This window comes from Tursiops truncatus, chromosome 1 (assembly GCF_011762595.2).
Source record: "Tursiops truncatus isolate mTurTru1 chromosome 1, mTurTru1.mat.Y, whole genome shotgun sequence".
In the NCBI taxonomy this organism is placed as follows: domain Eukaryota; kingdom Metazoa; phylum Chordata; class Mammalia; order Artiodactyla; family Delphinidae; genus Tursiops; species Tursiops truncatus.
The window spans coordinates 163,563,569-163,585,071 of record NC_047034.1 but is presented as its reverse complement, the minus strand read 5'-3'; the positions used below and the strand labels follow the sequence as shown (position 1 = coordinate 163,585,071).

The following is a 21,503-nucleotide window of genomic DNA, read 5'->3' as shown; positions in this document are numbered from 1 at the left end:
CCTTAATAATTTGATAGCAGGACTTCCCTGGTGGTCCAGCGGTTGAGACTCCACACTCCCAGGGCAGGGTGCCCAGGTTCAATTTCTGGTTGGGGAACTAGATCCCACATGCCACAACTAAAAGCCTGCATGCCACAGCTAAGAGGTCCCAAATGCTGCAACTAAAAGATTCCGAGTGCTGCAACTAAGACCTGGCACAGCCAAATAAATAAATAAATAATTTTTTAAAATTTTGGTAGCATTTTGATAACACCTTGTGGTTGGCCTAGGGTGAGATGACTTTAAAGGGTACTAAGTCTCTGGAAAATCATCAATGATGCCTCCAGAATTTCTACAGGGGTGGAATTTAGGGCCAGAAATCTGATGGGAAAGGGGACCAAGAGACTTGCCTTGGAGGTGCGTGCATAGCAAGTCTACTGTTGTAGACGAGGGTTTCTCAGTTTCCGCACTATTGACATTTTGAGCAGGATAATTCTTTGCTGCTGGGGACTGTTCTATGCATTGTAGCATGTTTAGCAGCATTCTTGGTCTCTCCTACTGGATGCCTGCAGCACCTACCCTCCCAGCTGTGATAGCCAAAAATATCTCCAGACACCACCAAATGTCCCCCAAAGGGCAAATCACCCCATCTGAGAAGCACTGACATTACGTTTAAGTGGTTGAGAGGGAATGATGGAGATTCTTCTAAAAGAAGAGAGAGGATAAAAATATAAGAAGCCACCCCTTTGTATAAGAAAAGAAAGTCGCCAGAGGGATGGTCAGCTCTAGGCAGAACTGTGAACTTTGACCTTACTTGCCCCCCTTCCCTTTTTTGACCGTTTTCTTCTCTTTCTTGGCTCCCATTCCTACTTAGAAAAAATTAATAAAATATTCAGGAAAAAATTAATATGTGCATTCATGCTAAAGTGAGACAAGCAGTGTACAATAGTTACTAGAGGTTATAAATGCAAGCATTATACACTTAAACTGTGAGAATTTCAGTGTATGTAAACTATATGTCAAAAAAATAATTTAAAAAACACATAGGAATTATAGTCAGACCTGGGTTCAAGTCCCAATTCAGACATTTCCTAGCTGTGTGACTTAGGACAAGTCCTCTCACCTCTTTCTTTCTTTCTTTCTTTTTGGCCACTCTGTGTGGTTTGTGGGATCTTAGTTCCCTGAACAGGGATTGAACCACAGTCCCGGCAGTAAGAGTGCCAAGTCCTAACCACTGGACCACCAGAGAATTCCCTCCTCTCACCTCTTAGAACCTCTGTTTCCTCAGTTGTAAAACGGGAGTAGTAATCGTATGCCTCACAGGATAACTGTGCAGAGTAAATGAGATAATGTATAAACAGCACTTTGTACAATGCCTGGCACTGGAGGTAATATGAATATTACCTATTATGTATTTACATTTATATTACTTACTTATATTTCTCTGTAGTTTACAGGTGAAATTGCTCCATGATGATCTGCTTCCTGTGGACCTGTTCTAATCAGGGGCATCTCTGCTTGCCTCTTCCCATGTGATCCCTTGGTTAAGATACAAAAAGTAAGGTCCGGAAACACAGAAATTTATGGGACTTTGGACCCTTGGCTCCACCAGTGACTTATTAGTCCCTCTGAGTCTCAGTTTCCTCAGTTGTAAAATAGTATACTAATATTACCCACTTCGTAGGGCTCTAGGCTGGTCTGGGAATTCAGACCTGCCCTAAGGTGGGGGCAGCAGCTGCACCAATAGAACCTGCCACCAGGGGTCAGGATTGCTACAGCCAAGTTCCCACCTATCCAGGACATTTCAATTTTTTGAGCATGGTTGTCTAACTTTATATTATGGAAAAATTCAAACATACACAAAAAGTAGAATAGCATAATGAACCCCATGTACCCAAGTTTCAACAACTAACTATATTTTGCCAGTCTTCCTCCCTCTTTTTGTTTGCTATGCTGCTTGCAGAGTATTTTAAAACACATCCTTAACCTCATTTCATTTTATCCAGAATACATTACTGCGCATTTCTAACTGAAAAAGGCTTTTATTACCACAGGCACTATGTCATTATCACACCTAACAAAAAAGAACAAATAATTCCTTAATCAATTAGTTCACATTCAAATTTCCCTGATTGTACCAAAGATGTCTTTTGGCAGTTCACTTGAATGAGTATCCAAGTAATGGTTTTGCGTTTGGTAAGTGTGTTGAGTTTTATGATTTAACATTCTACCTTCCTTTTTAATTTTCATGCCATGAATTTGTTGCAGAAACCAGGTCACTTGTCCTGTAGAATGTCCCACATTGTGAGTTTGGCTGCCTGTGGTGTTTGTCTATGCCCCATATTTCTGGTAAACTCGTAATTAGATCTTGGCTTGATTAGGGTTTTTTTTTTTTTTCCAGGCAAGAATATTCCATGGAGAGCATTGTATCCCCCTCTTAATGATTTTAAGCCTGGTCAGTGGGTTCAGGCAGTGTCAGTCTAAGGTCTCCATTAAAAATTTTCCCAACAATTTTTCATCCAGTTGTTTCAGCATCATTTCACGATTGTTGCCAGGACTCATTGTTTCATTAGGTTTTGCAAAATCGTGCCTTTCTAAATCTATCATTTCTCCGGCATTTATTAATTGGATCCTTCTATAAAAAATAACTTTCTTATCTACTATTTGGTCACCTGCAATATAACTCATCAAGGAAGGAGCAAAAAATTTTTTATTTTCTTTTATTTATCAATGTTTGTAGTAATTAGTTGATTTCCTGTACAACTCCATCGATAAAAATGTGTTTTCCTTACATACCATTAATTATTTTTATGTATCTTATGTGTTGCAATCTATTGATGTCATTATTTTTCTTTTAATGCTCAAATTGTTCCATCTTTGGCCAGTGGGGCCCCTTTGTATTGGTTCCTCAGTCATTTTTACATGATCCTAATAGTCTTTGATAGCTTCCTGGCCTTCAGGCATAAGACAACCCAATCTCATCTTTCCTGCTCCAGATCTAGAACCAGCCAGTTATCAAAGGAGCCTTGACTTTCTTTGTTTAATTCTTAATTGATTTTTAAACTGGAAAATGGTATTTAGAGACCAAATCTGTGCACTAGGGGTGTTCATTACTACTGGGTTGGTCTTTGCTTCTAGGCCTTTTCAGCAGAGCTAGAAAATACATTTTTGAGAGAAAAAAATACATATTTCATTCATTCTGCTATGTAACTCAGATCTAAGTTCATCCTAGCCTTCTTTAATACTTGCAACTTTTTCTCATATGCTGAAAATCTTGATTCCTACTGCCACTGACACAACTACTTTGTTTTATCCAAAAATATAACTATCACAGATTCAGAATAGCAATATTATTACTAATAATAAGGCTAACAAATGCAATTTAATATTTCTATGCAGTTCTAGTTCATCCTTAGATTATATCCTATTAGGGAGGTACAGTCAAAATACTTATAAAGCCACTTAAAATTATTTTCCCTGTGTAGTTATACCACTTCATTTGTTCCCATTTGTTTTTTGTTTTTAAAATTTATTTATCTATCTATCTTTGGCTGCATTTGGGTCTTCGTTGCTGCATGCAGGCCCTCTCAAGCCGCAGCGAGCAGGAGCCACTCTTCACTGCGGTGTGCGGGCCTCTGTCATTGTGGTGGCTTCTCCCTTCGCAGAGCACCGGCTCCAGACGCGCAGGACTCAGCAGTTGTGGCTCGTGGGCTCTAGAGCATAGGCTCAGTAGCTGTGCACACGGGGTTAGTTGCTCCGCAGCATGTGGGATCCTCCCAGACCAGGGATCGAACCCATGTCCCCTGCATTGGTTAGGTGGATTCTTAACCACTGCACCATGAGGGAAGTCCCTCCATTTGTTTTTAATTTTTATGGAGTGCTTTATTCTTTTTATTGAACTGTTTTATAAATATGCAACATTTACAAGTTTCCAAAATAGTAACTATATAATAATGTATATTCACAGAAGTCTCATTTCCATCCCTACCCACTCCATCCCACATAGCAAACAATTTTTAGAAGATTGAGTTTTCTATTGTTTAACTTTTAAATATAAGCAATTAATGTATATTTATATCTTCCCACTTACACAGAAGATAGCATACTATAAACGCTATGTATCTTATTTCCCTTAACGTATATGGGCATCACTACATAATAGTTTCTGTTTATCAGTATATATAAGAACTCTTCCACATATCTTTTTACAGCTGCATAGCACTCCATCCTGTGTCTGTACTATAATTTATTCAGCTAGTTCTTAACTGACACAAGCAGTTTCCAATCTTTTGCTATAAAAATAATGCCATAATGAATAGCCTTGTGCACAGAGCTTTTTGTATTTTGCCAATATATCACTAGGACAGATTCCTGCAAGTTTAGCCCTGACCTAGGTTTACTGGGTGAAAGAGTAAATACATATGCAATGTGGCTATAGACTGCCAAATTACCTTAGTTAGAGTTACATCATTTTGCCTTCCCATCAGCAACGTATGACAATGCTATCCTCAGGAGTATTTTGGTATGATATCAGATAAAGGAGGATGCAGAAATGAATCACAGACAAGGTTCCTGTCCCCAGGAACTCTCATTCTAGTAAAAGGCTTATGGGCAAATATAATGATATAATGTAATCTTCAGGGCAGATTTATTCGGAAGCTTAAGCTTCAGAGTCCCTCACAGAGACCCTTTCCAAGGCCCCAGCAATGTATTCACAGGTCCACTTTGTAATCTTTTTCCTAAAGAGGACACCCCAAATTATTTAAACATCTACTTCACAGACTTTAGAGCCAGTTCCATAACTTTGGAGTTATGGGAGTGGATTTCAAGTTCTGCAACCATCTTGAGAGGAGGGATTCCTGTATTTAATGACTGAGACAAAGAGACAAAAAGAAAAGGCTCCTTTGACCAAAGAAATACCCCTCCCCAGATTCTGATCAGTTACACACAGGTAAGTAGCTGTCTACACAGAGCCCTCTACTTTCCCTCTGTTCTCAAGGGCAGAAACCAAAACTCAGAATACATCAGTATTCCCAGCTGACAGGTGAAGACTGGTACACTGCACTCAGGACTAGTCTGAACAGATTACCGAGCAGGGTTTTTTGTTTTTTGTTTTTGGAGGTGGGTAGGAGGGTTTACACCAGGGGAGTGGGTATTCAAGGCAGGTGCCCCCCACCCCAAAACAGACACCTGTCAAATAAGGCAGAGGTCTGCTTCCTTACCTGTAAAAACAGGGTTAGTAATAAACCCTGCCCTCGTAGGGTTTGGTTAGGATTAGGAGAGATCACTTAAAGACTTAACCCAGTCCCAGACTCTCGGGAGAAGGTCCATAAATGGAGAACAGAAAATAGAACGGGTAATTGGTTGATCCTTGAGAGCTGTAACAAGAAATTCTTTGCACATTGTGCCTTATACAGCACTGGAAAGAGGAACAACCCCCTTATTGACAAAAAGTAGGTGCAGATTAAATCGGCGAAGAAAGAAGGGACGTTTCTGGCGGTTGCTTACTGATCTGTGAAACGAACTGAATGACCGATTGGTCCGGGTCTCTGAGCAACTGACAGTCCCGGGCTGCTGTCAGGCGAACGCGGGCTTGGATCTGGCTGACGGCTGTGGGGTGCCCCAGTGCCTCAGACTGACCGTCGGGCTGTCCTCGCTGTCAATCCCGGCCCCGGCCGGCCCGGACCTCCGTCGCTAGCTGCAGAAGCGGGGGGCATCCCAACTCTCCACGAGGAGTTCGAGGGTGTCGCCGCCAGGCAGGGCGTGCGCGCGCTGCAGGAGCCAAGCTCCGGCGCCGCGGCCCCTTCCTCTCCGCCGGGGGCAGGGCGCCTCCGACTCGCGGCTGCAGAGCCCCGGAACAACGAGGCGCCGGCTTCTTTAAGGGAGATACCACCGCGCCAACGGAGCAGGGGCGTCTTCCCAGATCATCGCAGCCAGCCCCGCGCCGCCGCCGCCGCTGCCGCCTCAGCAACTGCACCGCCCGCAAACATGGCTCAGTGACTCTGACAAAAGGTGCAGCCTCCCTCCAGGCGGGGCGGGCGCCAGGCCTCCCAGCTCGGGCTGCGCCTCCCCGCGGGTCCGCGGAAAAGGTCCGCTTACCGCAGGCATCCCAGGCCCGCGCGGAGGAAGATGCACCAGGCGTTCCACCCCAGCGACCCCGCACACCTGCCCGCAGCTAGGTCGGTCGGAAATGGGGGCGGAGCGGGGGAGGGGAGGCGCACCAGGCGCGCGCACCGCCCCCGGCCCGGACCTGCTGCGGGGGACCACTCCGGGGCCGCGGGCCACCACTACGGAGCCGCGGGCCGTGGACGCCCGCTGAGGCTGGAAGAGGACCAAGCCCCGGGTGTGGAGTGGGCTTCCCCGATCCCAGCCACCCCTGCGGGGAGGGGCACGAGTGGTGCGTTCCGGAGCGCGCACCCCTTCCGCGACTCCCGGCTCGGGAAAGCCACGGGAGCCGGGAGCAGGCCAGCGGAGCGCCGGGCACGCGCCCAGTAGGACCGGCGCTTGGCGTCCCGGCTCACGCTACGGAGAGCCGGAGGGGGGCGGGGTCTCGCGGCGTAAGGGGGTGTGTCCGCGCGCACCACGGGGGCGCGCGCCGGCCTCTGACTGGAGGCCGCGGCGGCTGAGGCGCGAGCAGCCTGATAATGGCGGCCTGCAGAGCCCGTGAGAGGGAGAAGCGGCGGCGGCTACCCTGAGGTAAATCTGGCCCCTCGGCGTGGCAGAGAGGCTTTGCTGCAGAGCCGAGGGCCCTGCACGTGCCTCCCGCCCCAGGAGGCCTGTCACAGAGCTGTGAGCGGAGGCATCCCGGGGAAGGCCCCGCGCGCCTCAGGCCTCCGGCCCCAGCAGCGGCCTCCTCTTCTGCCCGTGGCCTCCTCCCCAGGCCCCAGGCCTCAGTTGCTGGCCCCGAGGAGTCGGGCAGCTGCAGGACTGTCTCCTCGGGGTAAAGGGCCCCGGCAGGATCCCCACCGGGTTTCATCTGGAAGTAGCCGGGGAGGGGGAGGGCCTGATACTTGGCCAATGAGCGGGGCCCTGAGCCGCCGCGTCGGGCAACACCTCTGCCTAGGACTGGCCCTTGCCGGGCGCCGGCAGGTGTACGGCCTGGCCGGCCCGAGTCCGAGCGCTGGGTGCGCCCGGCAGGCGCGGGGGCCCGGGGGATGCCGTCCCAAGTGCCCGAGGTTCGCGCGGGATGCATCACCGTGCCGTGTCTTGACCCAGGATCTCAGGGATTGCAGAAACACTCTCCCTCCCCCTTATTCAGGGGCTCTCTCGTGTGGGGATATGGGACGGCTTCAAAGGCAGGAGCCACTTTGAGATGGATGGGAGTTGGCGATCCACGGAGAACAGGAGTGTCCACTGTGCAGCTGGGGCAGAGGATGCTGTGGCAGGAAATCAGACCCTAGGAAATACTGCAGGAATTTGAAGAGTGGGTGTCCAGTTAGAGGAAGTGGGATTAAGAAACAATCTCAGGAGCTTTCATTTTCTTTATTAAATCTATCCTATGGACTTAAAATAGCCGGTCCCAACTTCACAGGCTCTAGTGTCGATAGCTTTTTGTTCCCCTAAACTGTACAATATAAAAGTTGTTCAATCTCAGGTTACTTTTCTTGCCCATGCTGGCATTCTACAAATGAGAATTTGTTCCTGAAGCTCTTCAGAATCTTGACATTCTTCGGAGGGTGAGGAGGCACACTTTAGACTTTCTTGATTCAACACGTGAGCGTTTCCATGTAGGGCCTTTGCTCCTGCCTTTAAATGATTTATCAAATTGAATTCCAAAGAACTCCCTCAGAGAACCCCTTAAGATGCAGGACAGTTTTCGTTGGCAAGAAAGACCTAGATCTAAATAACTATGGCTAAAACCACAGCAAAATTTAACCGTATTCTAAGTAACTTACTTTATCTTTAAAGAAACATTTTTCTCCACAAACTGTATTTTCATTTATTTTGCAAGAAATAAGGAAATAACATAAACAAAATTAAAATAAGAACATACACAGTTTGACCATTTACTTTTAAATAATAAAAACAACTGCACATTTTCACTTCTCTATGTGACCTTGTTCACTTTCAGTCCCTAAGCATAAGCCAGGTTTTCGTATTTCTAACTGTGAGGGTTGGTTTTTGGATTTGCCATTTTTATGACCTTTCATGTGTGTGTCAGTTTTCAGGAGAAGCTGGAGTTTTGTTCGTTTCTTCACAATCAGTAAATAAATACTGAATTTCTTGGTTTATTTTTAGCAGTGATGTTTTGAAGCAGTTCATGTAAGAAGCAGTATAGTGTAGTGGTTAAAATGAAGGCTGTCAGAGCCAGATGGCCTGGTTTCAAATCCCAGGTCCACCAGTTACTAGCTGTTTGACCTTGGGCATGTTGCTTAAACTCTGTGCTTTAGTTTCCTCATCTATAAAATGACCATAATAGTATCTACCTCATAATGCTGCTGTGAGGATTAAATGAATTTAATGTCATAAACTGCTTGGAACAGTTCCTGATGCATGGTAAGTACTACATTAGTGTTACGTGGTTTACTATTATTAAGATATTTAGATTTACCCAATGTATAGCAAATATCGTTCAAGCACTGCAAACAGTGAGACAAATGATAACTAAATCGTGCATAAGAAGAAATACAAGCCAGTAGGCAGACCTAATGTCAACAGATCACTTTGTTGATTTTTCCAGAAACCTTGACCTTGAAGATGGTGAGTAGCCAGCCAAAGTACGATCTAATACGGGAGGTAGGCCGAGGTAGTTACGGTGTTGTATATGAAGCAGTCATCAGAAAGACCTCTGCACGGGTGGCAGTGAAGAAAATTCGATGCCATGCACCTGAAAATGTTGAACTAGCCCTGCGTGAGTTCTGGGCACTAAGCAGTATCAAGAGCCAACATCCAAATGTGATTCACTTGGAGGAATGCATCCTACAAAAGGATGGGATGGTGCAAAAGATGTCCCACGGCTCTAATTCTTCCCTTTATTTACAGGTATGTGTGGTTGAATGGGAAATAGAAATGATTTGAAAGTAGCATTGGTCAGCAATAAGAGGATTGAAAGAGTCAAACGAACTTCTACTTTTAAATGCAGGTTATATAGTTAGAAGTAGATAGGGGTCTGCCAAGAACTGAGTAAACGTTTGCTTTAAAACAAGGTTTTATTTAAACCTGTGTTGCAAATACCTAAAAATAACATATGCCACCTGTTATGCCATGATACTTGCCAATCTGCATAGGAATGGGGCAACATAGGAACTAGAGAAGTGATCGAGACTAGAGTCTAATTAGTTCACTTATTTGAAATCAGGTTTTTTTGGAACTGAATACAGAAGAGAAGGAAAAACTGTACAACTAGTAGTAGTACCCATAGGTAATTGGGCATTTCTTTATATATCACTGGCTTGAACATAAGCCTCTGCTGTTTTAGAAGGTTATTTAATGTCTTAACCATGCAATTCCATTGAATTTTCATGGAGTATGTGGTGTAGCACCTGAATGTTATTAACAGTGCTAATAGCTAGCCTTTGGGTTCCTACTCATTCCATGCTCTGTGCTCGGAGCAATCCTATGAAGAAAGTACTATTATTACCATCATTACAAATGAAGAAACTGAGGCTTAGAATAGATAATGAATTTATCCAGAATCACATAGCAAGTGGCAGAATTGGGAGCTAAACATAGAAGTATCCAGCAGCTAAAACTTGTGCTCTTTTAACCTCCAGATTACTGTTTTGCCTCCAAATTACTCTTCTGTAGACCTGGGGAAAGCATTAATATAGGAAAACAAATTTTTTTTTTTTTTTTTTTTAAGATTGGCTTCTGCCATAGGTCAAAATCTCTAGTAGCTCTACACTTGATGAAGAGAAAAGATACTTAAGACATAGCTAGTTAAAGGCCAGAGCAAAATTTCTTAAGTCCAGTTATTCCTGGAATAGGAAACAACTTGCCATGAGTGTGTCTAAATTCAGAATTTACCATCAGGGTACAAAAGTCTGTTTTAAAACAACAAAAGCTTTTGGACTAGGAACAACAAAGAAAAGGAACACATTATTCTGTGTAATTAGAAACTTGCAAGTTTCATTGTATGGTAAACAAATATCAGTCTTGAGAACCTAATTTATACTGCAAGTTTAGCGTGCTGTGCCCTGAAGTTTTCTCTCGTAAGATAAGGGATATAAAACACAACTGTTTAGCCTGTTTGTTTTATTGTATTTTTTTCTAAAAATGCTTATTATGTACGTTGCAATGATAGAAACTATCAGAAACATTCTTACCACATTCCCTCCTAAAAGTGGATAGAACCTTGCTGGACTTTGCATTGAATTTTGGAGACTAAAGTGCATAATCAGACTACAAGTGCAAAGACATTTAAACATATGATGTCTTTGCAAGTACTGATGGTATCCTTGAGTCCAGATCAAGCAACTGTTATAGTAACTAGGCATTAACCAGCTAATCTTTCAAGGCTTTAAGATATAAAGTACTTCCAGACTTGATTCAGTGATTTTTTTTTAATCTGAAGTACCTTCTTGTTTAATAATTTATTTCATCTTTTTAAAGCCTAATAGACCTGTGTTTGACTTGTGGCACTTTTTGCTAGCTGTATGACCTTGGATACATAACCCACCTTTTCCCAGCATCTGTATCTTCATATGTAAGGAATAATAATTTCTACCTTCCATGGGAGTTGTCAAAATTAGAGGTGATGTAGATACAATACTTGGCACATAGGAGGTATTCAGTAATAAGCAGCTCTATTAAAATTGTCTTTTCTGTGGATTTATTTTATTAACCAGACGTTCATCCACGCTTTGGCAAGTGCCTACTCTAAATTTACACTAGTAAAGACAAACAAATCTATAGTGTGACCACAGAGTCTCTATACATGGTCTTACCATTCTGTACATAAATTTTTTTTTCTCCATGTTTTTCTAGATATCTTCCTTGTTCTCATTTGGAATCATTCAGTCAGTTCCTGAGAGCTGAAAACCTCACCTAGAAGAAATGTAAAACAAATAATTAACAGAGGATACATCTTATGCATAGGAACTTAGTGGCCAATATGTATACTTGTGATGAGTGTCATGAATGAAAAGTATAAGATGGTATAGGCACATAGAGTAGGGAACCTGACATAATCCTGGGGTTCAGGAATTAAGAACTGTTTCAACTGAAACTTGCAGGGTGAATAGGAGTTAGCCAGGTGAGTGACTGAGAAAACTTCCCAGGCAGAAATAACTATACATACAAATGTCTAGAAGCAAAAAGCATGAAGCGTTCTAAAAATTGAAAGAAAATACTAAGACTGCACTATACAGGGAGAGTTGTTTTAGATGAGGCTAGAAAGATCAGCCAGGGTCAGAGCACACAGGATCCCATAGCCCATGTTAAAGAGCTTAGACTATATCCTAAGAGAACAGGGAAGCTATTAAAGGACTTCAGGCAAGAGAACCAATGGCTAACATCCTCTACACGTGACAGTAAGCAGACTGGGATCTGTATTTCTGTAGCTCTCAACCAGGGGCCCTCACACTATAGCCCTCAGCCTGTTTTTGTATGGCCTGGATACTAAAAATAGTTTTTACATTTTTTAGAAGTTGTTTAAAAAAAAAGAAGAAGAAAGAAAGAAAAGGAAAAAGAATATGGAACACAGACCTTATGTGGTTTGTCAAGCCTAAAATATCTACTATCTGGCTTTACTCTAAACCGTTATTTGAATTCTGGAAGTCTGCATTGCTCAAAGCTATTTAGGAAGTTTTCTTTTGAGAACGAAGACAGAAGAAGAGAAGAAATGAAGGAAGAGTGATGGTGCTCATCTTTAATCTCAGCATATTTAGTAACAGTGCACCTGGTAAATAACTGTATAATCTGGACCTTTCTCTTTTTTCATTTTCTGTCTCAGTGGCAAACACATGCAACAAGGAAAATGTATGCAAAGAAGACATCTGCAGACCGTTGCAGTTATGGCTGTTTGCCATTGGGGGAGATGGCATGGAGAGGCGTTCTTTGCCTCTGCCCACCAAAAAGACAAAAGGAAGTACTAGTAGATTTAAACATAAAATTAGCGGTTCACTCAATCTGCAGCAACTCCTCACCTTCCCTACTGAGTTTCTATTCAACCCATAGGCCTGAAAAGGACACCATAGGACAAATGCTTTCAAAGCACTGTATTTTAGAAGATAGTTCCTGTTCAGTGAAGTAATTAATCTTGAATTTCAGGTAGTAGGAGAGTTATAATTAGATAATGATATAAGTAAAACAGTGGTTTATTCTAGATTTTCAGCTTGTATCAAGCAAATATACAAACTCAGATTTGAATTTTTATATCAAAATGCATGTATGATTTTTATAAATTGGTTTTTAGAAGCCATCTGTTGATAGAGATAGCCAACATATTTGCATTCTGCTTGTAGAAGTTTATGAAGTAATGATGTCTTTAGTTTTATCAGTGACTACAGGAGCACTTTATTTCTTGTTCCTTCATAATTTTCTCTCAGTTTCACAGATTATGTTGATAGTGTAAGTGCAATACGCAAGAAGTAGATTTCAGGCAGTTTCATGGAATAGAATTTCCTAATTGATGTTTATTCCCCAGCTGGCAAATCTACCTGCTGAAACTTTGATCTTTTCAGGAAGCTATTAACTAGAGGGTTAGAGTTCATCTCCATTGACACATGTAGAAAATGTATAGCCAGTTGGATACTTTTCAGAATAAAGCTATTTTTAAATAAGTTTTTACCTCTTGACTTGGAGATTTGATGTGTATTTGTTAGGGACAAAGTGACAGTTTGAAGTACTAAAGTTTAAAATAAAACGCACATATGAAAGCACTGACCAAATAAAATATTCATGGAATTCCCACTTAACATTGGAGACTAACTTAATCAGTAACTCTTTCTCTATAGCTGAATTGTATAAACTGTGCAGATGATTGTAATCTGTTTTTTTATTTCTTATAGCTTGTAGAGACTTCACTAAAGGGAGAAATTGCCTTTGATCCCAGAAGCGCCTATTACTTGTGGTTTGTGATGGATTTTTGTGACGGAGGAGATATGAATGAGTATCTGTTGTCCAGGAAACCCAATCGTAAAACTAACACCAGCTTCATGCTTCAGCTGAGCAGTGCCCTGGCTTTCTTGCATAAAAACCAGATCATCCATCGAGATCTAAAGCCTGATAACATCCTGATTTCTCAGAGCCGGTTGGATACCAGTGACTTGGAACCCACACTGAAAGTGGCTGATTTTGGTCTAAGTAAAGTTTGTTCAGCATTTGGGCAGAATCCAGAAGAACCTGTCAGTGTAAACAAGTGTTTCCTTTCCACAGCGTGTGGAACAGATTTCTACATGGCTCCTGAAGTGTGGGAGGGACATTACACAGCAAAAGCTGACATCTTTGCTCTGGGGATTATCATCTGGGCAATGCTGGAAAGGATCACATTCATAGACACAGAGACAAAGAAGGAACTCTTGGGGAGTTATGTAAAACAAGGAACTGAGATCGTGCCTGTTGGGGAGGCACTTCTGGAAAATCCCAAAATGGAACTTCTCATTCCTGTGAAGAAAAAGTCTATGAATGGGCGAATGAAACAACTGATTAAGGAAATGCTGGCTGCAAACCCTCAGGATCGTCCAGATGCTTTTGAACTAGAACTCAGATTAGTACAAATTGCATTTAAAGACAGCAGCTGGGAAACGTGACACATATATTATTTGCAAATATCTTGGATAATATGCTGCTTCTGTTTTAACAGTGATGCAACATAATGTGGCTGAAAAAGAATATAAAAAGCTAAACTCCACCTTTTAAGGGTTTAGATTTTATTGTGGGATTTTTTTTTCCTCATTTTTCTTAAGTCCAAGCTGGCCATTTTGTTAATATGTTTTAAGTGTGTATTACCAATGTGAGTGTAAATTTTTTTAAATGATCATTGGTAGAAGTTTGGCAGGAAAATTTTCTAAGAGCCAAGAAAAGAAGAAAGTCCAGTTTTCTGGAAATATGTCTCTTAAGTATTTTAGACATTCCTTGTCAGTATTAGGAATTTCCATGGAAGAAGGGGTTTGCATGCTGGTAATGCAACCTTTGAAGCTTTGTAAAGGAAACATAAATGTATATATTTATGTATATGTAAGTATGTGAATGTGTGCATTTTGCATTCCATATGAAAAAATGCCACTCCTGTTTAAATTATTTGATGTAGGTTTGGGTTTTTGAGATTTGCTGGTGAAATCAGTGATGAAAAATAAAAGAACCTTCCCTCATCTCCTACCCTGTCCCTCCCTCTAATGAAATCATACTAAGTTTTTTATTTTTATAATATTATACAGCTTTTTTTTTAAGGCATCATTTTGGAGAGTCTAAAATTATCTGATTAAACGTAAGTGAAATTAAATGATCCAAAGCTGCTGAAGTATGTTTGAGCTCTCCAGTGCCCTAAAGCTGCAGGAGTTGAATTAGCCATGCAATCATGTGGTACAGGTTGGCAAGGACATTGATGATTCAGTCATACCTTCTTTAGATAACCACGCATTCAATTAACTAATTAAACCACTGCATTGGGACATGTCTGCACTTGAGCATCTGCAATCTGATACAGATTTGAACACAGGATTCTTCTGTATCTGAAAACTTTGCTGTATATGAACTATAGTAATTGATATATTAATTTTTTATTTCAAGACTTTGTCAAAGCCTCAGCATCAAGTCGAAGAAACCAAATGAGTTCTACCCTCACATTGCCTGCCCTAATATGGTCTCTCATTTAATCACTGGAATTTCTTTCATTTTGGCACTAATGCTGTTTTGTCTAATTTGACACAGTAATGGTAGTGATATGGTTGTATTCAATGTTGATCACCTTTTTCTAAAGTGGGAAATGATACAGTTTGGCAAATGGGTAAAATACTGTGGCATAAGTTATATCTTTCAAATAGAGAGGTTATCAGTTTTATACAATCACTTGGTATGGTCTGTGTCAAGAACCAACAGACCATTATTCTTCTTGAAGTCAGTTTGATTTTAACCCCATATGGTTGTCTCCAATTTTTTTTCCTGTAAATGCAGATAGTTCAAATGTAAGGGAAGAAAAGTTTTCCTAAAACAGAACATTAACAACCTTTAAGGTTGTTAATACTTTAAGACCATTGTATATAGATTAATCTTTATAAAGCACTAGACTCTTTGGTCAAAAGTTAAAAAAAGAAATTTTAAAAGGTATTAGAATATTGAAATCATTGATAATTCAGTCTCCTCAGTTTTTTGAACTTCCACAACTTTTGGAATATTCCTATCGTAATTTTTTCCTTATTTAAAATGTGTTCGGGGGACTATAAAAGGTGAAAAAGCACAAAAAATCGGAGTACATAAAATTTCTGAACTATGCATTACTTGGTATGAAGTTTGAATAATAACTGAAAGGTTTTATTAAAAATAAAACCTTTTAAGTAAAAAAAAAAACATATACTTTTAATATTACTCTCAAGCTGATAAATATAAGAATTCTTTTGGAAATTAGAGGTGGAAATACACTGGAACTTCATGCTAATTAACCCTCTGGATAGCCAAATTAGTATAACACAGATCTGGCCAAGGGGATTGAGTTACTGGAAGTAAAAAACATTATAATGTCTAATCAATGACACGGCACTTCAGCAAGAGATTCATGATGACTTAGGTGATGGTATGCCAATGCTTCATTTGCTCTTCAGATATCTACATGTCATGGTTTTGGCCCCACCTCATTTAAAATAGTTAACAATTATAATTTATTTTGAAAAATATTCTATGTTACCTATGAAGTGGAATTATTTCTTTCATTGGCGGTAACGATGTAAGGCGATCAGGAAGTTTCTTCTGAAATTTTCTCCAGTCCTTGTATTCTAAAATAACCCATGATACCAAGAAAAATTATAGTAAATTCTTTGTCTTTATTCTTTCAGTCAGGAGGTATTTATTAAGTACCTACTGTGTGCTCAGCACTAAAGATCAGTTGATAAAATAAGAATTAAAAAATGGTATATAGCCATGGGCCTTTTCCAGCCAGGAGTAAGAAATAAAAGATGATTAGTGAAGCTGGGAAATTCCTGTATATTGCTAGGGGAAAAATGAAAGCAAGAATTTGTGCACAGTGCCTTGCGCATAATAGGTACTCAATAAACAATTATTCCTCTTAGAGTCTCTTGCCATGGTTTATAGTGTTTTATGAAATTTGTCTTAATTGAAAAAAGACCAAATATTTCAAATAAGCTTATAGGCAGCTGTGGCCAGTTAAAATAATGGGGTTGTACAGTTAGTTCCTAGAATGTTATTTTGCACTAGTTGTCACTTAGAAAGATGGGGTTCCTGTAGTTTTTTGGTGCTAAGGGATACTTTGTCATTATGATGAAGTAAATGTTAAGTGTCAGATAAATAGCACACTGAATAGTTCTTTCTGCTGGTCTGTTTTTTCCTCTTTGTTGTTGTTGTTTTTAACTGTAAAATGTTTATCAATCAAACTATTGTAGCAGCTACAGATAATTCACCAGCATGACAAAATGGTCAAAAAATAAGTCATCAGCACTTCAAAAATGAAAGTAACTTTTGAAATTTTCTTTTTAAATTGTCAAATATATTTTATGAAGAATTTATAAAAGGGGGAAATGATTGTAATTTATTGTTCATGCCTTTTTTTTTTTTTAAATAAAGTGAATTTCAACAAAAAAACCCTGGAAATGCTACATTGCTGCTTTGGTGGCTCTGTGAGTAGTTCTGTAATGCTTTACTTCATAGACATAAAATAGAGCATATAAAATTTGAAACAATGTCTTTATCAGCCTTATCTATTAAATGAAACTATCTATAATAGAAGCTATTGCAGAGGAAAAGATGATTGAATTATAGGAGCTTCAGCATTTCAAGTTCTCTAAAATTTTAATGTTTGCTGTATTAGAAGAACTTGTATTGCCTGAAATAAATGATCTTCTTTCATTTTTCTTTCTATCTCATTAAGCTGAGGATGCATCCCAGACTCAGAATGAAGTGTAGTAAAAGTACTAAGAGGATGCAATTTTTCAGTCTTTAACTTGAGACCATGGTTTCTTTTCTATAAAAAAGTCATCTGAGCCACTTTTTTCTCTTCTTTTATAGGTTTTATTATGTATGTCTTTTCCAGAATAAACAAAGTACTGAGGATGTAGTTACTTAGTGGTCCAATGGAATAGCAGAGGGAAAATGAGAGAAAACTTTAACTCTACATGTGATCTAATGATGAGTAGGAAAGTAGGTGTCAGAATTGTGGCTGCTTCTGACTCTGCTACCTCCTGGTACAGCCTTTGCGGACAGGTAAATTTTGCTTTATATTTAGAGGGTTTTGTTTTGTTTTGTTTTTGAATCTTGAAGCTATAAATACTTGTATTTACTAGCTTTTTCCTTTGCAGTTTACAAAGCGTTTTCACATAGTTTTTACATATCTTTTCAGTGAGTTTTACTTAAAATAGGGGCTGATTTCTTGATGAAGAAATTAATAGCAACTTAACACCAGTTAATGAGGTAAAGCTTTTACCTTAACACAGGGTTTTAGTGCCTAATCTCTGACTCCAGGTGGAGTTTACTCTGACAAAGCTTTATCTTTCTCACTGAAGTAATGACCCTAAGGTTGTTCTGGTCTTTTCTTTAAATTCAAATGTTGCTCTCTTGGTCGACCAATCATAGATGTCCTCTCAAAGTGCAGTGTAATGATAGACAGTTGGTTCTGATTAGATAATAACTCCCACTTGAGAAACCTACCAGCCACACTTCTTGGAAGCCACACCTCTTGAGGGCAAGTGCCTCTTTTTTTTTTTTAAACCTTTTTTTTTTTTTTTTTTTTGCGGTACGCGAGCCTCTCACTGCTGTGGCCTCTCCCGTCGCGGAGCACAGGCTCCGGACGCGCAGGCCCAGCGACCACGGCTCACGGGCCCAGCCGCTCCGCGGCATGTGGGATCTTCCCGGACCGGGGCACGAACCCGTGTCCCCTGCATTGGCAGACAGACTCCCAACCACTACGCCACCGGGGAAGCCTGGCAAGTGCCTCTTTTAAAGGCAGCACTTTCCCTTTTGCAGTTGTCATTGGTTAGAAGGGAATTGTTTAAAAAAAAAAAAATTGCCTGAGCTTGGAACTTCACTCTTTCATTTCCAGTTCAGCCCTGGTATTTCAAGCTTGGCTTGTTCTGAGCAGAGGTTAGGCAACTTAATGTTACCAAAGGCATTGTGGTTTCTCTGCAGAAGCACAGGCAGGTAGCAGGTCTCATACTGAATACTAGCTTTCACAAATACATAATTAATGTGTGGCCTTGGGCAAGTCACTTCATTCTGAGACTCAGTTCCCCTATGTGTAAAATGGAAGTGATAATATTTACATTTCAGGGTTTTTGTCAGAGTCAGGGATAATACACATAAAGTACCTGGCACATTAAATTCTCCACTGGTAGCCATTGCTGTTACTATGTTCTGATTTTGATGATACGTTGAATGAATGAATAGATTCCCCATGATCCAGTCTTCAGTTGTAGCTTTTATTCTTGTCCCTTTGGGGAGAATCTGATGAAGGCTCTACATCCTCTCCTCAGGAAAATGTTTTCCAATATTTCAGGAGATTTATAGATGCCCACATCGACCCCAAGTTAAGGGACCCTGAGCTATAGGCTCTACTGAGTACCTCTGTGCTATAGCTCCTGGGCTGAAAGTGGGCCATATGTGAGGAGACTTCTAGGGTACTTGTACCACTTTGTTTCTTGACCTGAGTGCTGGTTAGATGGGGTGTGTTTACTTTGTGAAAATTCATCAAGCTGGACTTACAAGTTTTACACTTTAGTGATTTATACTAAAGTAAAAATGTTATTTAAACAAATATGCATTGGGGCTGGAAACTATTGTGCCAGCTGTTGTCAGAGACAGAGAGGGAAAGGACACAGACTTAGAAATCAGACACTACTTTTCTGTTACTAGCTATGTGACTTGCATGAATTCCCTAACCTCTCAAATCTATAGCTTCCCACATGTATAAAATGGAGATAATACCTGACTCAGAGAACTGCAAAGATGAAATGAGATGCTGCATGTAGAAAGGCATGGCACAATCAACAAATGATTGCTTCCCATTCTCTTTGGAGGACTCAGGGAATGACTCTGAGCTACTTTTACTGTTAATTTACACCCCTGATAGAGAGCAAGTTTTGTTTGTTTTTTATTTAATTTAGCTTATATTTTTACAATATTTGAAAAATATCTTGTATTCCATGACTATAATGTCCTGTCCTTCCTGACTCTTTGCCTTATACCCTCCACAGGTATAGTTCTTAACTAACAATCTCCTTAGCCCGGTTTTCTTTCCTCTATTTGCTGATAACATGATTTCTGTCTCTCAGACGTAGAGAACCATGCCTAGAAATTTGGAGAGTACTCATAAGCACCAAATCCTAGAATGTCATGCCATTTCTCCTAGCTTTGCGTATAAGGCAAGGAGAATGTGAGTTAACCTGCATGAATTGAGAGGTGACAGTAGAAGCACGGCTGCAAGGGGGCCAGAGAAAAGCACGGCAATAGTGGCTAAAACTCCAATAACAAGAATAGAATTAGACTACAGTGGTTCCCAACTTCGGCCATACATTAGAATTTTAACCTAGGGAGACTGAAAAAAAACCAAACTGATAACTTCTGCTTGTGGCCATTAGGGAGTGACAGGGCCTAGATTTCACTTCCGGCTTTATACAGCTAAACCATCAGACATTGGACACCTGGCAGTGCGGGATAGTGATCCCTGGGAGAAGGAAGTCAAATGAGGAGCACTGTGATTGCCCCAGCTCGCTTCCTGTAGAGAATCTTCAGGCTGCCATACAGGGAAGGGGCACCTAAACCAAGTCCAGCAATCTCGCTGAGTTGAGGAGACAGCATTCAGAGTTCAGGGAGGCCAGGTCAACTAGAATTCACAGGAGAGAGCTGAACAAAGAACTCCAGCCGTTTGCGGAGAGTTTTTCAAGACATTGGCTGAGCACCGATGAGTATATGCTTGTGAGGAAACTACCTGTGAGCAGGAAAGACTGTCTGAAAGGATCAGGCAGAACAACCCTCCCAGCTCACACTGGATCTAGGATAATTGCTGTTCCCACCAGCCAGAATGGAGAGATCTCCTAATACATCACAGAAATACATCCATCAAGAGTGAGGCCAAATTAGTCCTAGGCTAAAGGGTATTCTGGATCTGTCTAACAAAGCTTAAAAGTAAGTCTTGAAAGAATAAATATTTTTCCCTAAGAAACTTCACGTGTCAGGACAAAGCTCAAAATTACTTAAAGGAGTACAAAAAATTCCAGTCCTCAATAATGTAAAATTCACCATGTCTGCCGTAAAATTAAAAAGTATTAGGCATGCAAAGAAAGCAGGAAAATGCAGCCCACGTTGAAGAGAACAACCAGCAGAAACAGGCCTCAGAAATAACACAGGTAAAGTACTATACAAAGGTGTTAGATATACTTCGTGTGTATATTTGGAGGCAGAGGGAAGCATGAGCACGTTAAGGAGAGAAGGTTTGTAATATATATATTCCAAAATGAAATTTGAGAAATGAAAAATATAATTACTGAGGTGAGAAATACACAGAAATTAGACACTATAGAAGATTAGCAACCTTGAAGGCAATTCAACATAAGCTATACAAAATGAAACAGAGAGAAAAGAAGACTGAAAGAAAAAAAAAATGAGCACAGCATTAGTGAGCTGTGAGATATCAAGCGGCCCGTGTATAACTGGGGTCGCAGAAGAAGAGACGAGAGTTGGAGAAAATATTTGAAGTAATAATGGTCAAAATTTTTTCCTAAATTTGATGAAAATTAGAAACTCAGAGATCCAAGAAGCTCAATAAGCTCAGGAACAAGAAAACTATGCCAAGATATATCAATTACTTAAAATCAATGATAAAAGAAAATCATAAATGGAGCCAGAGGAAAAACATACCTTACATACAGAAGAAAAAAAACAATTCGATGACAGATTTGTTGGAAATAATGCAGACCAGAAGACAGTGGGATGACAACTTCTAAATACTTAGAGAAAAAAAAATCTAGAATTTTACACCCAGAAAAAAAATACCTTTCAAAAAACGAAGGTTAAAAAAGACTTCTTTCCGAAGTACAGAAGCTGGAAGAACTCATCACCAGTAGATCAGCACTATAAGAAATATTAAAAGAAGGCTTTCAGGGACTTTCCTGGTGGCACAGTGGTTAAGACTCAGCGCTCCCAGTGCAGGGGGCATGGGTTCGATCCCTGGCCAGGGAACTAGATCTCACATGCCACAGCTAAGGAGCCCGCATGCTGCAACTAAGAAGACTGTGAGCTGCAACTAAGAAGCCCATGTGCCACAACTAAGGAGCCGGTGAGCTGCAACTAAGGAGCCTGCCTGCTGCAACTAAGACTCGGTGCAACCAAATAAAAATGAATAAATATTAAAAAATAAAATAAATAAAAGAAGGCTTTCAGGGAGAAGGAAATGATAGCAGATGGATCTGGGCCTATACAAAGGA

At 40.7% G+C, this 21,503-nt stretch overlaps 1 protein-coding gene across 3 annotated transcripts; it reads left to right on the top strand.

Moving 5' to 3' along the window:
* Positions 1–5,926: 5,926 nt before the first annotated feature.
* Positions 5,927–16,685, top strand: PDIK1L (PDLIM1 interacting kinase 1 like). 3 transcript variants are annotated; one of them, XM_004325031.4, is made up of 3 exons: positions 5,927–6,158; positions 8,660–8,961; positions 12,930–16,685. In XM_004325031.4, exons 2-3 carry the CDS (start codon positions 8,677–8,679, stop codon positions 13,668–13,670), a joined length of 1,026 nt encoding a protein of 341 aa, XP_004325079.1. In that variant the 5' UTR covers positions 5,927–6,158; positions 8,660–8,676; the 3' UTR covers positions 13,671–16,685. The 3 variants fall into 3 exon arrangements, 2 of the variants coding, with proteins under 2 accessions (XP_004325079.1, XP_004325080.1); XM_004325032.3 differs by lacking the exon at positions 5,927–6,158 and adding an exon at positions 6,542–6,675; XR_012326831.1 differs by lacking the exon at positions 5,927–6,158 and adding an exon at positions 10,906–11,821 and having other exon boundaries at positions 8,826–8,961; positions 12,930–13,068.
* The last annotated feature ends 4,818 nt before the right edge of the window (positions 16,686–21,503 follow it).

Excerpts from the sequence above, each read along its gene's own strand:
- PDIK1L (XM_004325031.4), top strand. The coding sequence starts at position 8,677 with ATGGTGAGTAGCCAGCCAAAGTACGATCTAATACGGGAGGTAGGCCGA. Across the intron at positions 8,962-12,929 it reads ATTCTTCCCTTTATTTACAG|CTTGTAGAGACTTCACTAAA; the intron begins GTATGTGTGGTT and ends TATTTCTTATAG.